Genomic DNA, 14,656 nt, shown 5'->3' with positions numbered 1-14,656 from the left:
ACTATGTACCTACCACTCTAACCCTAACCCCGATTCATTATAGTTGCATGCCCCTCTCGCCCAAATTCATTGTCATGTCTTTCTCTCTCACCCTCTATTCATTATCAACTGCTCTACCCCACATTCAATACATCATTTACTCCCCCACCCTTAAAATTCATTATTTGTTCTTCCCCTAGATCATCATTTGCTCTCCCCACCCCCTCTTCAATTGATCATTTGCTCTCCCCACCTTCAATTAAATTGCTGTCCCCTGTCCCTCACACTGAATTTATAATTTTGCAGTCCCCCCTCTTTAATTTGAAGTCCCCTTACTTCATTCATTGCAGTCCCCTATCACCCCCTCACTTCATCTGCAGTGCCCCTTCATCATTTGCAGCCCCCTATCCCCCTTCCATTTCATCATGAGCAGTCCCACATCAGACACACTTCATCATGTGCAGTCCTGCAGTCCCCTTCTCCCACTTCATCATGTGCAGTCCCCTTACCCCTCCACTTCATCATGTGCAGTCCCCATACCCCCCACTTCATCATGTGCAGTCACCCTTACCCCCTACTTCATCATGTGCAGTCACCCTTACCCCCCACTTCATGTGCAGTCCATCTTACACTCCACTTTATCATGTGCAGTCCCCATTACCCCCCACTTCATGTGCAGATCACCTTACCCCCACTTCATCATGTGCAGTCCCCTTTAACCCCCAATTCATCATGTGCAGTCCCCCTTACCCCCCACTTCATCATGTGCAGTCCCCCTTACCCCCACTTCATGTGCAGCCCCACTCCCCCTTCATCATGCGCAATCCCCCTTACCCCCGCATCATCATGTGCTGCCCCATTCCATCATGTACAGCCCCACTCTCCCCATTTCATCATGTGAAGTCTCCTTTATCCACTAAACTATCATGTGCAGCCCCACTCCCCCTTCATCATGTGCAGCCCCACTTACCCCCTCACTCCATCATGTGCAGTCTCCTTTAACCCCCAAATTCCATCATGTGCAGCCTCCTTACACCCCCCACTTCATAACTTGCAGTTACCCACCATTAAATTTATTTTATAAAGAAAACAAAAAAGTTCTTCATACTTACCTCACCAGTCGCTCCCCTGCAGTGCCTCTCTGCTTCTAGCATCCGGGTCATGTCGGCGTGTGCGTGAGGACGCTATCGCGCATGCCCAACACCTAACCTGGAAGTATAGAGAACATGAAGGGAGCAGTAGCTGCGCAGCCGTCAAGGTGACAGCCAAGCATAGCTCCTGGCCCCAGCGCAGACGTGTGCGCTAACTGTGATGCGGCTGTGTCTGCTGCCAGCTGCATCACAGTACAGCAGACATGGCTGCGCACAATTTGCTGTGTGGCTGTAGCCACCACCAGGCAGCCGGCCCTGAACAGCTGCTGGGGGAGCGGCCCGGGGGGCATTTGCCTCTTTGCCACCTGGGCCAGTCAGCCCCTGCTCACAATCCAGAAACGTCAGTGGTTGGATGAAAGATGCAAGAGTCTGTCTGGATCGCAGAAACTCACTCAGCTTTTATGTACACACACTGATTACAAGCAAACAGGTCACAGGTGAGGATATTACCTTTAGTAGCCATTCGAACCCATGTGTGTCAAGTTCTGTGCATGTTATCAGGCCAAAATCACCAGGGTATGTAAACTTTTGATGAGGGTCATTTGGATGTTTTGGGTTGTCATTATGATTTAAAAAGAGAAAACACAGTAGTTTGACAATAAATGGCTTCACCCAACCACTAACCATGAGTGGAGAAAAAGTTTTGGTGTTATCATTCATATTCTCTGAAAAAAGGCCAAGAAAGCAAAAATTCTGCTGGGGTATGTAAACTTTTGAGCACAATTGTGTAATACTCCTGTGTATGATGGGCCCTATATATGATGCTCCAGTGTATAATTGGCCCCATATAATGCTCCATATATAATGGGCCCCATATATAGTCAACCTGGCCAGATAAATGTCCAGCAATACTAGGCAGTGGTAGGACATGAGCTAGAACACCTTTGCCTCTGTCCCAGTCGCCAACTTACACTGTGGGCAGTTAAGGAGATGTAACATCCCTGGTTGCGCTTACTGGTCCATGTATTGGTGGTTATGTGGACATTGCCACTGATGGCGTTGTGCAGTGCACACCTGATTTGGTCTGCAGCATGTTTGTGAAGGGCAGGGATGGCCCGCCTGGAAAGTTGTGGCGGCTGGAAACAACATACTGAGGCACAATCACCTACATCTGCACCCTTCTGCACAGTTTTGAAATGGCTACTAAGATAGTTAGCACTGACGATGCCATCATCAGCATCACTATTCTGGTTATCTACATCCTGGAGCACACTTTTAATAGTCTGCATGAGGAGGTGATGGTCACAGAGGAAGAGTTGGAAGCATTAGGAGGATGTGGAAGGGATAACAATATCTCAAATTTCCAGACTGTCGTGAGACAGGCGGGTGCCATGTAAGGGTGGCTTACAGCGATCAAGGAGGCTCACGGTACCAGACAACCGGTTAGTGAAGATGCAGGAGCCAAGGAACAAATTGAGAAGGATGTGCTGATGGATGAGCAACAGTCAGTAGATGAAGAGGATAATAATACGCTCTCAGTTGTCCGTTGTTAGCAGGGAGGGACAAAAGAAGCAACCTTGAGTGTTACCCCGAAACTAACATAGCATGGACTTAGACATCATGGACGCGCCTGACACGTGAGTGCCTTCTTGCTGCACTATCTTCAACACGATGCCCGTATTCTTAGGATTAGAAATAGTGCTGACTACTGGGTTCCCACTCTGTTAGATAAACGGTACAAGAGTAAATTTTGCTAGATGCTTCCCCCTTGGAAAGTGATGCATGCATGCTGGAGTAGCTTGTAGAAAATTTTAAGAGTGGTTTTCCCCGAGAGAGCAGTGAGGCATACAGTGTGCATCCCCATTGTAGACATCCAACCCCGGGAACATCAAGGCGTCAATGCCAAAACATTATCAGCAGCAGTGTAAGAGGCATAAGCAATTTCTGTGAGTCGTTTAACACGTCTTTTAGACCAGCCCATGCACCAGCAGAACAGAGTACAAGTCTGACATGTTGCGAACGACTGGAGAGGATGGTGCAGGTGTATCTCGAGCTGAATATCAATGCCACGGGGGGATTGGACCCTTTCATATTTTCCAGATCACTAGATGCCAGAATTACGTTTTTTTGGGCGATCAAAAGATTGTATCTACATCAAAATGGTGTCATTAAAAATGTCAGCTAGGCATGCAAAAATAAGCCCTCACCCAACCTGAGATCACGAAAAATGGAGACGCTACGAGTATCGGAAAATCGCGCATTTTTTAACAAACATTGGAATTTTTGTTTCACCGCTTAGATAAAAAAGAACCTACACATGTTTGGTGTCTAAGAACTTGTAATGACCTGCAGAATCATAATGTCAGGTCAGTTTTAGCATTTAGTGAACATAGTAGAGAAGCAAAACAAAAAACAATTGTGGAATTGCACTTTCTTTTGCAATTTCACGGCACTTGGAATTTTTTTTCCAGTTTTCTAGCACACAATATGTTAAAAACAATGGTATCGTTCAAAAGTACAACTCATCCCACAAAAATCAAGCCCTCATGTGGCCATATTGACAGAAAAATAAAAAAGTTATGGCTCTGGAAAGAGGGGGACCAAAAATCGAAAACGCAAAAAAAAAAAAAAACCTTCGGTCGTGAAGGTGTTATAGTGTCTATGCATTTGATTTTGCCTTCCATTGAATCTAATGGGGTTCGGATACGTTCATCGAACAGTTCTATATACTGTTTGGCAAATCCGAACTGAACCTTGAAAAGTTCGCTTATCTCTAATTTTTAGTGGAAGGAAGAACCCTAGACCGCAGCAGAAGAGGGAGCAGGAGGAGGCTCTGATTTGTCATGCTTTATAAGTTGTGCACTCCACTGAACTTTATACATGGAATTCAGGTGCCTCGTCATACAGATAGTGCTCACGTTCAGAACATTTATGCCTCGCTTCAGGGTCTAAGGGCACAGAGTGCAAACCACCTGTCGCTTGTCGGCATCACATTCCCTGAAATACCATGCGAGGGAGCTCTTTTCAGTGGCGCGATGGGCAGTAGCAGCTGATATACTGGCTAGGGGGCCACCCGCTATTCCTTTGCACCCTCCAAACTGGGAACGTCACTAGGATGGCCTCCAATCCTTTTGAGGTCTATGACCTCATCATCCGCTGCATGATCTTCCACCAACTCCTCAACCCTGCCCTCCTTGCCAATCTGCACACTGCAGAAAGATGCTGCAGTTGGCACCTGAGTTTCGTCATCATCTGTCATTTCCTGCGGTGGTCCACTGATGGTGTGCACTAGCCCTCTCACATACTCATCCACCAACAAGTGGTTGAGCCTCAGTGCACTCAGTCTCTTCCACTTCTGGGGCAGGTGCAGGTGGATGGGCCACAGAACCACAGCCAGCGGAGTCCTCAAAAAGCAGAAGAGACTGCTGCATGACTTGGGGCTCAGACTACTTGGCTGATTTGCAAGGGGGTAAGATGGAAGCCGGATGACCATTGTCCTCAGGTGCCAACTGTGCACTTTCTGCAGTGGAGCAGGTGGAAGATAATGCGGTAGAACTGGAGCCACTCTGAGCCATCCAATCTAACACCTTTTCAACATCATATGTCCTCACCATTTGTGCAGCATTATTCTGGCCTATGAAAGGACGCATAATGACCTGTTGCCTGTGTGCACCAGAGGAAAGTGTTGTATTTGGGTACGTTGCAGGTACAAAATGACCACGTCCTCTCCCTGCATCAGCTACATACAAGTCCCTTATTTGATGTTCTCTTCATTTTTGGAAATTGTTTCTTTAAACACCACTCACAAAGAGATGGAGGAAGAGCAGATTTATTTATTTGCAACAGTACTGGAAAACACACAGCGGTACAGAAACATTATTATATTGGGCCTAGAAATGGCAACTAGATGGCTAATACCAATTGTTTATTTAACAGACTAGTAAAAAACACACACCAGTGCATATTTTTTTTGTAGCCTAGAAATGGCAACTAGGCGGCTGATGCCAATTATTTATTTCACAGACTAGTAAAAAACAGACACCAGTCCAGAAAAAAAAATTGAGGCCTAGAAATGGCAACTAGACAGCTTATGCCAATTATTTATTTAACAGATTACTAAAAAACACACACCAGCCCAGAAAAATTATATTTTGGACTTAGAAATGGCAATTAGATGGCTAATGCAATATATTTCTTTGCAAAGCTATTAGAAAACACACAACGGTCCTGAAAAATAGTTTCTTTGGCCTACTAATGGCAATAAGATGGCTAATGCCAATTATTTATTTCTCAGACTACTAGAAAACACGCAGCGGCTTAAAAGACAGTACTCCCGCAGGCATGGGGTGCAAAGTACAGTACACACAATGGCTTCAAGGACAATTCTCCCACAGGCGGGTAGATTCAGAGTACAAACAACAGCTTAAAGGACAGTACTCCCACAGGCGAGGGGGGTGCCGAGTGCATACAGTGACTTACAGTACAGTACTCCCACAGGCAGGGGGTGCAGAGTATACACAGCAACTTCAAGGACAGTACTCTGAAAGACAGGTTTGTAGAGTACACACATCTGCTTTTATCACAGTACTTGCACAGTACTAAAACACTTATGGGGTGTGATGTACACACATTTGGCATGGCTGTGATGACTCCGGAAGTGACCACAATCTAAAAATATGTTGCCTGGCTGCGCTGCAGTCTTTCAACAAACTTTATTAGGCTACGTTCACATTTGCGTTGTGCGCCGCAGCGTCGGCGCCGCAGCGCACAACGCAAACAAAAACGCAGCAAAACGCATGCACAACGCTGCGTTTTGCGCCGCATGCGTCGTTTTTTTCATTGAATTTGGACGCAGCAAAAATGCAACTTGCTGCGTCCTCTGCGCCCCGACGCGGGCGCCGCAGCGACGCATGCGGCGCAAAACGCAAGTGCGCCGCATGTCCATGCGCCCCCATGTTAAATATAGGGGCGCATGACGCATGCGGCGCCGCTGCGGCGCCCGACGCTGCGGCGCTGGCCGCAAATGTGAACGTAGCCTTAGACTGGCAAACCCAAACAGGAAAACTGGCATACTGTAAAAAATCCATATTTGGAGTTTTGTAACGGACACTTTGTGTCCGTTACGGACCCTGAACTTTCCAGTTTGGGTTCGCTCATCCTTAATTAAGAGCCATGCATGCATCTCTGTTTTGCACACTTTACACTTGCAGGCTTGGTTCAAAACTGTCATATAAAAATGCCATATTTGATAAATTTATAAATATTAGGAAGTCCTGAACTGGGGATAGCCCTTAACGAAGTTCATATGTTATTACAGAACATATGGAAAAGGAATCTCAACAAAATAAAAGATGAAATTCAATTTATCTTCACTGACCTTTTTCATAGCTCTATCAACAAAAGAGACATCATAAAGTTCTGTGTGGTTGCTGTTGACGTTGTATTCATCCATGACTTGTACTAATAATGTCCGTAACTCAGGGTCTTCAGAATCCACCACCACCGGGCAATTAATACAGACCCCTGTGGATAAAAATTATATAACTAACATTTGAAAGTTCACCCACAACTCAACATATAATTTCACAAGGAATTAGATGAAGTAAGCACCTCTGTATTTAAGATGACTTATTGCTAGGTCAAAAATGGTCAATTTTTGCTCTTATTTTATCTGTTCTGCACCCCTGAGTATTCAATTTTATTAAATTGTTTAATCCATCATATGACAGTAGAGATATGGCAGACATATACATTTTTATGCTATTTATAAGAGTTTTCCCACGAACAAAGTGCATTTTAATCACTAGATCTTGAAATAATAATAAGTTTCACAATTGGATGTGTTGAAAAAATGTTCCTGTGCGGAGATAATCTTATAAATGTTTCCCTGCTGTGTACTGTGTAATGGCTGTGTCTTACGGTGCAGGAACATGGTCTGATCATACCACAGCTCCTGGACAGGGAAAGACGCAAAAGAGTATATATACTGTACAGACATTACAGCATGGGATCGAAGCTGCTGGTTTCTGTGAAGTAAAACCTTTCCCTGCCTGTTTAAAAACTTGTTTTACCTCACAGAAAGAATCAGCTGTGATCCTCTCCTGTTCTGTCTGCATACTCTTTTGTTTCTTCCCCTGCCCAGGAGTTGTGATATAAACGTCCATATTCCTGCTTGGTCAGACACAGCCATTACACAAAGGCTCATTTATATGATTATCTTTGGACAGGAATTTTTTTTTTAACACATCCAATTCTGGAACTTATTTTTATTTTAAAATTTAATAATTAAAATGTAGCTTTAAGGGGGCGTTGCTCACAGGTTTCTTTTGGGGTGTGTTTTAGGGCTGCTCTGGTTTATTACCCTGTGAGCATTGTCCCCTTAGTAAAGAACATAATAATTAGAATATTGGGCACACTAAATAAAAAGGCACATTTCTCCGAACCCATATGGCAAATTATTTATTTTTGTTAAATAATATAATACTCATATAAGACTCATGAAAAAATAGCAAATACTGGACACTTTTGACCTGGTGGTGACAAGTCCTTTAAGCTTACCATCTTTTTATATAAAAGTACTTGGGAGGTTTTAGAGCAATAGGAATACATTTTGCCTTGATTGCTGCTGTAAGGGTTAAAAAAAGTGTTAGACTTTTTAGAAATGTCACAATATTAAAGGAGCTGTCCCATTCCAAATATTATTAGCCAATAGGCTCAGTATATGAAATAGCAAACTGAGCTTGTACTCATCTGAGCACAGTGATTGGCTGCAGCGCTGTAGACATTACGTAACTGCTGCTGCCGATCAACAAAAACCGGCAAAGATGCATCAGTAGACCCAGCAAGGCTAACTATAACTCATTTATTATTATTTTATGTCACGAAGTCTATGGGCTAATAATATTTAAAACTGGACAACTCCTTTAATTAAAACTACATATTGCAACAGTAAGACTAGTTTTTTTTTTTATTTGTATAAGAGGTCAAAAACACATAACATATACAATCCAAAGATTTGTCCCTGTAAAGGATACGAACAAGCTGTCAAGACAATGACCAGTTTTTCAAATCGAGTATAAAAAACAAGAATACACCCTTCCTTCCCTCTTTTCCCCTTCCAGTACATCCGTTCCAGAACAAAAAAATATCATCTCTATGTTGAAATGGATTAGGAAAAATTGTTAAATGAACACGTTGCGGGAGCTTTTAATATTATCAAAAGTCAACCCAGAGTAATAGGGTGCCTCTGGCACATTGTTCTCTCATGTACCAGTCAAGGCATTGAAAACAAGAATACATGGTTTGTCTCATAGTGAATGGATTCATAGCAATAAACTTTCCTCAATCATTAAACAAGTGTTTCATTCTTTTTACCGCACGATTTCTATCCAATTCATCTTAAAAAGAAACTCTATTGAATTGTAAATTAGGGAAAATGATGACAGTGAGTCTTGAGTCAATCAATAAAAAATGCTCTTGTGGGCAGCTGCCATTCAAATGTATAAGTTGCACCTATCTTGGCGGTTTACCAGTCAGTTAGAGGGTTTAACTAAAACATTAAAAGAGACATTCTAATATCAAAAAGTATAGCAAAAAAATAAAGAAAAAAACTTTTAACTACAAATGCAAATCTTTGTTTGTCCGTCAGTAAATGAATCGTGAGCACAACTCAGACATTGGATGATCCTGTCTTGTACCACTGTCTAGAGACACTGCTTACACATCAGGAAACAACCACAACCAAGGGTTGAATACATGGCTCAGTTTCTATGTTTCTAGGACAGCAAAGTAAGCAGGACAGCAGATGGACAAGTGAAGCTAGAAGCATTACACTGTGTGCAGAATTATTAGGCAAGCTGTATTTTGATTACATGATACTTTTTATACATGTTGTCCTACTCTAAGCTGTTTAGGCTTGAGAGCCAACTACCATTTAAGTAAATCAGGTGATGTGCATCTCTGTAATGAGGAGGGGTGTTGTCTGATGACATCAAAACCCTTTATAAGGTGTACTTAATTTTTGGACACAACTTCCTTTCCTTTGGCAAAATGGGTCAGAAGAGAGATTTGACGGGCTTTGAAAAGTCCACAATTGTGAGATGTCTTGCAGAGGGATGCAGCAGTCTTGAAATTGCCAGACTTTTGAAGCGTGATCACCGAGCAATCAAGCGTTTCATGGCAAATAGCCAACAGGGTCGCAAGAAGTGTGTTGGGCAAAAAAGGCGCAAAATAACTGCCCATGAATTGAGGAAAATCAAGCGTGAAGCTGCCAAGATGCCATTTGCCACCAGTTTTGCCATATTTCAGAGCTGCAACGTTACTGGAGTAACAAAAAGCACAAAGTGTGCGATACTCAGGGACATGGCCAAGGTAAGGAAGGCTGAAAAACGACCACCTTTGAACAAGAAACATAAGATAAAACGTCAAGACTGGGCCAAGAAATATTTTAAGACTAACTTTTCAAAGGTTTTATGGACTGATGAATTGACAGTGACTCTTGATGGGCCAGATGGATGGGCCAGAAGCTGAATCAGAGAGCTGAAGGGCAGAGAGCTCCACTCCGACTCAGACGCCAGTAAGGTAACATAGTAACATAGTTATTAAGGTTGAAGGAAGACTTTAAGTCCATCTAGTTCAACCCATAGCCTAACCTAACATGCTCTAACATGTTGATCCAGAGGAAGGCAAAAAAAAAGACTCCACATACATCAATCAGACTAGTTCCCTGGATCATCACCCTACCCTAAGGTGGAGGTGGGGTACTGGTATGGGCTGGTATCATCAAAGATGAACTTGTGGGACCTTTTCGGGTTGAGGATGGAGTGAAGCTCAACTCCCAGACCTACTGCCAGTTTCTGGAAGACAACTTCTTCAAGCAGTGGTACAGGAAGAAGATGCTCTGCATTGCCTGTGTCAACAATGCCACATACAGACTATTATCGCTTATCTTTCTGTGCACTAATGCCAAACAGCCAACACTGGATTGAAAGTGGTTGTTTCATCGGCATTTTTTGCACCTGTTTTTTGCCATCATTAATCGGGTCCGATACGCCCTGCTGGTGCATTTGTTTGGAGGCTTCAGCAGGTAATCATCTCTGCTTTTTTCTCTGTGATTTTTTTCAATTTTCTGGAGGATTTTTAAGTCCTCTTTTTGTGTCTGTGAGCTTATACTCAATGTTTAGCGTAGGACCAGCAAAATGTAAGGACCCTTGACGCGGGTTGCCAGCTTACGTATTGAGGCCCCAATATTAACTAATACCTTGCATACATTGATATATTTTTTTTGCACTTTATCTGGCAGGGTGCAGTCGGACCAAGATAGCTCTGTAAACTATAGGCCTCTATTCACACAGCATGCATTTTGTAGCATTGGGCGGCCCGCCTGTATGTGCGTTAGTAATAGGCTGTAAACCAGATGCTCTGCATTGCCTGTGTGAACAATGCCACATACAGACTATTATCGCTTATCTTTCTGTGCACTAATGCCAAACAGCCAACGCTGAATTGAAAGTGGTTGTTTCATCGGTATTTTTTGCACCTGTTTTTTGCCATCATTAATCGGGTCCGATACGCCCTGCTGGTGCATTTGTTTGGAGGCTTCAGCAGGTAATCATCTCTGCTTTTTTCTCTGTGATTTTTTTTACAGGAAGAAGTTGGTATCGTTCAAGAAAAACATGATTTTCATGCAGGACAATGCTCCATCACATGCCTCCAACTACTCCACAGCGTGGCTGGCCAGTAAAGGTCTCAAAGAAGAAAAAATAATGACATGGCCCCCTTGTTCACCTGATCTGAACCCCATAGAGAACCTGTGGTCCCTCATAAAATGTGAGATCTACAGGGAGGGAAAACAGTATACCTCTCGGAACAGTGTCTGGGAGGCTGTGGTGGCAGCTGCACGCAATGTTGATCGTAAATAGATCAAGCAACTGAAAGAATCTATGGATGGAAGGCTGTTGAGTGTCATCATAAAGAAAGGTGGCTATATTGGTCACTAATTTTTTGGAGTTTTGTTTTTGCATGTCAGAAATGTTTAGTTCTAAATTTTGTGCAGTGATATTGGTTTACCTGGTGAAAATAAACAGGTGAGATGGGAATATATTTGGCTATTATTAAGTTGCCTAATAATTCTGCACAGTAATAGTTACCTGCACAAACAGATATCCTCCTAAGATAGCCAAATCTAAAAAAAACCCACTCCAACTTCCAAAAATAATAAGCTTTGATATTTATGAGTCTTTTGGGTTGATTGAGAACATAGTTGTTGATCAATAGTAAAAATAATCCTCTAAAATACAACTTGCCTAATAATTCTGCAAACAGTATACTGTATATGCTGCTGGAAGGCAGGCTTACACAGGGGCATTAGAGAAGTACATGCAGTCCTGTACTTGCAGCAGAGATATAGTTAATAACAGAGACATATGCAATCAGTAACTTGTAACTGGAGTGTGCTTAATAGCAAGGATATACAGTACAGACCAAAAGTTTGGACACACCTTCTCATTTAAAGATTTTTCTTTATTTTCATGACTATGAAAATTGTAGATTCACACTGAAGGCATCAAAACTATGAATTAACGCATGTGGAATTATATACTTAACAAAAAAGTGTGAAACAATTTAAATTATGTGTTATATTCTAGGTTCTTCAAAGTAGCCACCTTTTGCTTTGATGACTGCTTTGCACACTCTTAGCATTCTCTTGATGAGCTTCAAGAGGTAGTCACCGGGAATGGTTTTCACTTCACAGGTGTGCCCTCTCAGGTTTAATAAGTGAGATTTCTTGCCTTATAAATGGGGTTGGGACCATCAGTTGTGTTGTGCAGAAGTCTGGTGGATACACAGCTGATAGTACTACTGAATAGACTGTTAGAATTTGTATTATGGCAAGAAAAATCAGCTAAGTAAAGAAAAACGAGTGGCCATCATTACTTTAAGAAATGAAGGTCAATCAGTCCAAAAAATTGGGCAAACTTTGAAAGTGTCCCTAAGTGCAGTGGCAAAAACCATCAAGCGCTACAAAGAAACTGGCTCACATGAGGACCACCCCAGGAAAGGAAGACCAAGAGTCACCTCTGCTTCTGAGGAAAAGTTTATCCGAGTCACAGCCTCAGAAATCGCAGGTTAACAGCAGCTCAGATTAGAGACCAGGTCAATGCCACACAGAGTTCTAGCAGCAGACACATCTCTACAACAACTGTTAAGAGGAGACTTTCTGCAGCAGGCCTTCATGGTAAAATAGCTGCTAGGAAACCACTGCTAAGGACAGACAACAAGCAGAAGAGACTTGTTTGGGCTAAAGAACACAAGGAATGGACATTAGACCAGTGGAAATCTGTGCTTTGGTCTGATGAGTCCAAATTTGAGATCTTTGGTTCCAACCACTGTGTCTTTGTGTGACGCAGAAAAGGTGAACGGATGGACTCTACATGCCTGGTTCCCAACGTGAAGCATGGAGGAGGAGGTGTGATGGTGTGGGGGTGCTTTGCTGGTGACACTGTTGGGAATTTATTCAAAATTGAAGGCATACTGAACCAGCATGTGTTGTGAATTTGCTTTTTGCTCCCTCTAGTGGTTACTAGTTTTTTGACTCTGGTTTTTCTGTCATTCCTTTTATCCGCACCTGGGTCGTTAGTTAGGGGTGTTGCTATATAAGCTCCCTAGACCTTCAGTTCAATGCCTGGCAACGTAGTTATCAGAGCTAGTCTGCTGTGCTCTTGTCTACTGATCCTGGTTCCAGTTATATCAGCTAAGTCTGCCTTTTGCTTTTTGCTATTTGTTTTGGTTTTGTATTTTTGTCCAGCTTGTTCCAAATCTATATCCTGACCTTTGCTGGAAGCTCTAGGGGGCTGGTGTTCTCCCCCCGGACCGTTAGACGGTTCGGGGGTTCTTGAATTTCCAGTGTGGATTTTGATAGGGTTTTTGTTGACCATATAAGTTACCTTTCTTTATTCTGCTATCAGTAAGCGGGCCTCTCTGTGCTAAACCTGGTTCATTTCTGTGTTTGTCATTTCCTCTTACCTCACCGTTATTATTTGTGGGGGGCTTCTATCCAGCTTTGGGGTCCCCTTCTCTGGAGGCAAGAAAGGTCTTTTGTTTTCCTCTACTAGGGGTAGCTAGATTCTCCGGCTGGAGCGTGTCATCTAGAATCAACGTAGGAATGATCCCCGGCTACTTCTAGTGTTGGCGTTAGGAGTAGATATATGGTCAACCCAGTTACCACTGCCCTATGAGCTGGATTTTTGTATTCTGCAGACTTCCACGTACCTCTGAGACCCTCGCCATTGGGGTCATAACAGTTTGCCAGGCCAGTATTAAATGTTTAATGCGTTGCAGAAGAGGGATTATAAGAAAGAAGATTCTGAGTTATTTATTTTTTTTTTTTTTCCTTTCTTCTTCCCCTTTACCTCAGAGTGGCTATGCTTGCTGCAGACATGAATGTCCAGACCTTGATTACAAGTGTGGACCAGCTGGCTACTCGTGTGCAGGGCATACAAGACTATGTTATCAGAAATCCTAGGTCAGAACCTAAAATACCGATTCCTGAACTGTTTTCCGGAGACAGGTTTAAGTTTAGGAATTTTGTGAATAATTGTAAATTGTTTTTGTCCCTGAGACCCTGTTCATCTGGAGACTCTGCTCAGCAAGTAAAAATAGTTATTTCGTTCTTACGGGGCGACCCTCAGGATTGGGCTTTTTCGCTGGCGCCAGGAGATCCGGCATTGGCTGATATTGATGCGTTTTTTCTGGCGCTCGGTTTACTTTATGAGGAACCCAATCTTGAGATTCAGGCAGAAAAGGCCTTGCTGGCTATGTCTCAGGGGCAGGACGAGGCTGAAGTGTATTGCCAAAAATTTCGGAAATGGTCCGTGCTGACACATTGGAACGAGTGTGCACTGGCCGCTAATTTTAGAAATGGCCTATCTGAAGCCATTAAGAATGTTATGGTGGGTTTTCCCATTCCCACAGGTCTCAATGATACTATGGCACTGGCTATTCAAATTGACCGGCGGTTGCGGGAGCGCAAAACCGCAAATTCCCTCATGGTGTTGTCTGAACAGACACCTAATTCGGTGCAATGTGATAGAAAAACCGCAAATTCCCTCATGGTGTTGTCTGAACAGACACCTGATTTAATGCAATGTGATAGAATCCTGACTAGAAATGAGCGGAAAATTCATAGACGCCGGAATGGCTTGTGCTACTACTGTGGTGATTCTACACATGTTATCTCAGCATGCTCTAAACGTATAGCTAAGGTTGTTAGTCCTGTCACCGTTGGTAATTTGCAACCTAAATTTATTCTGTCTGTAACTTTGATTTGCTCACTGTCGTCTTATCCTGTCATGGCGTTTGTAGATTCAGGTGCTGCCCTGAGTCTTATGGATCTGTCATTTGCTAAGCACTGTGGTTTTACTCTTGAACCATTAGAAAATCCTATTCCTCTTAGGGGTATTGATGCTACGCCATTGGCAGCAAATAAACCGCAGTATTGGACACAGGTTATCATGTGCATGACTCCTGAACACCGCGAGGTGATACGTTTCCTGGTTTTACATAAAATGCATGATTTGGTTGTTTTA

At 43.0% G+C, this 14,656-nt stretch overlaps 1 protein-coding gene across 2 annotated transcripts in view; it reads right to left on the bottom strand.

Moving 5' to 3' along the window:
• The window catches only part of LOC143808113 (T-kininogen 1-like), a 252,889-nt gene that overhangs the window by 96,288 nt on the left and 141,945 nt on the right, over positions 1-14,656 (bottom strand). For both annotated transcript variants that reach the window (XM_077290418.1, XM_077290419.1), the window contains exon 7: positions 6,448-6,593. In XM_077290418.1, the coding sequence (XP_077146533.1) occupies positions 6,448-6,593 (146 nt within the window). The remainder of the gene's footprint in view (positions 1-6,447; positions 6,594-14,656) is intronic.

Source organism: Ranitomeya variabilis, chromosome 2, assembly GCF_051348905.1.
Source record: "Ranitomeya variabilis isolate aRanVar5 chromosome 2, aRanVar5.hap1, whole genome shotgun sequence".
In the NCBI taxonomy this organism is placed as follows: domain Eukaryota; kingdom Metazoa; phylum Chordata; class Amphibia; order Anura; family Dendrobatidae; genus Ranitomeya; species Ranitomeya variabilis.
Note: the sequence above shows the minus strand (reverse complement) of the source record. Positions and strands in the feature narration are given on the sequence as shown.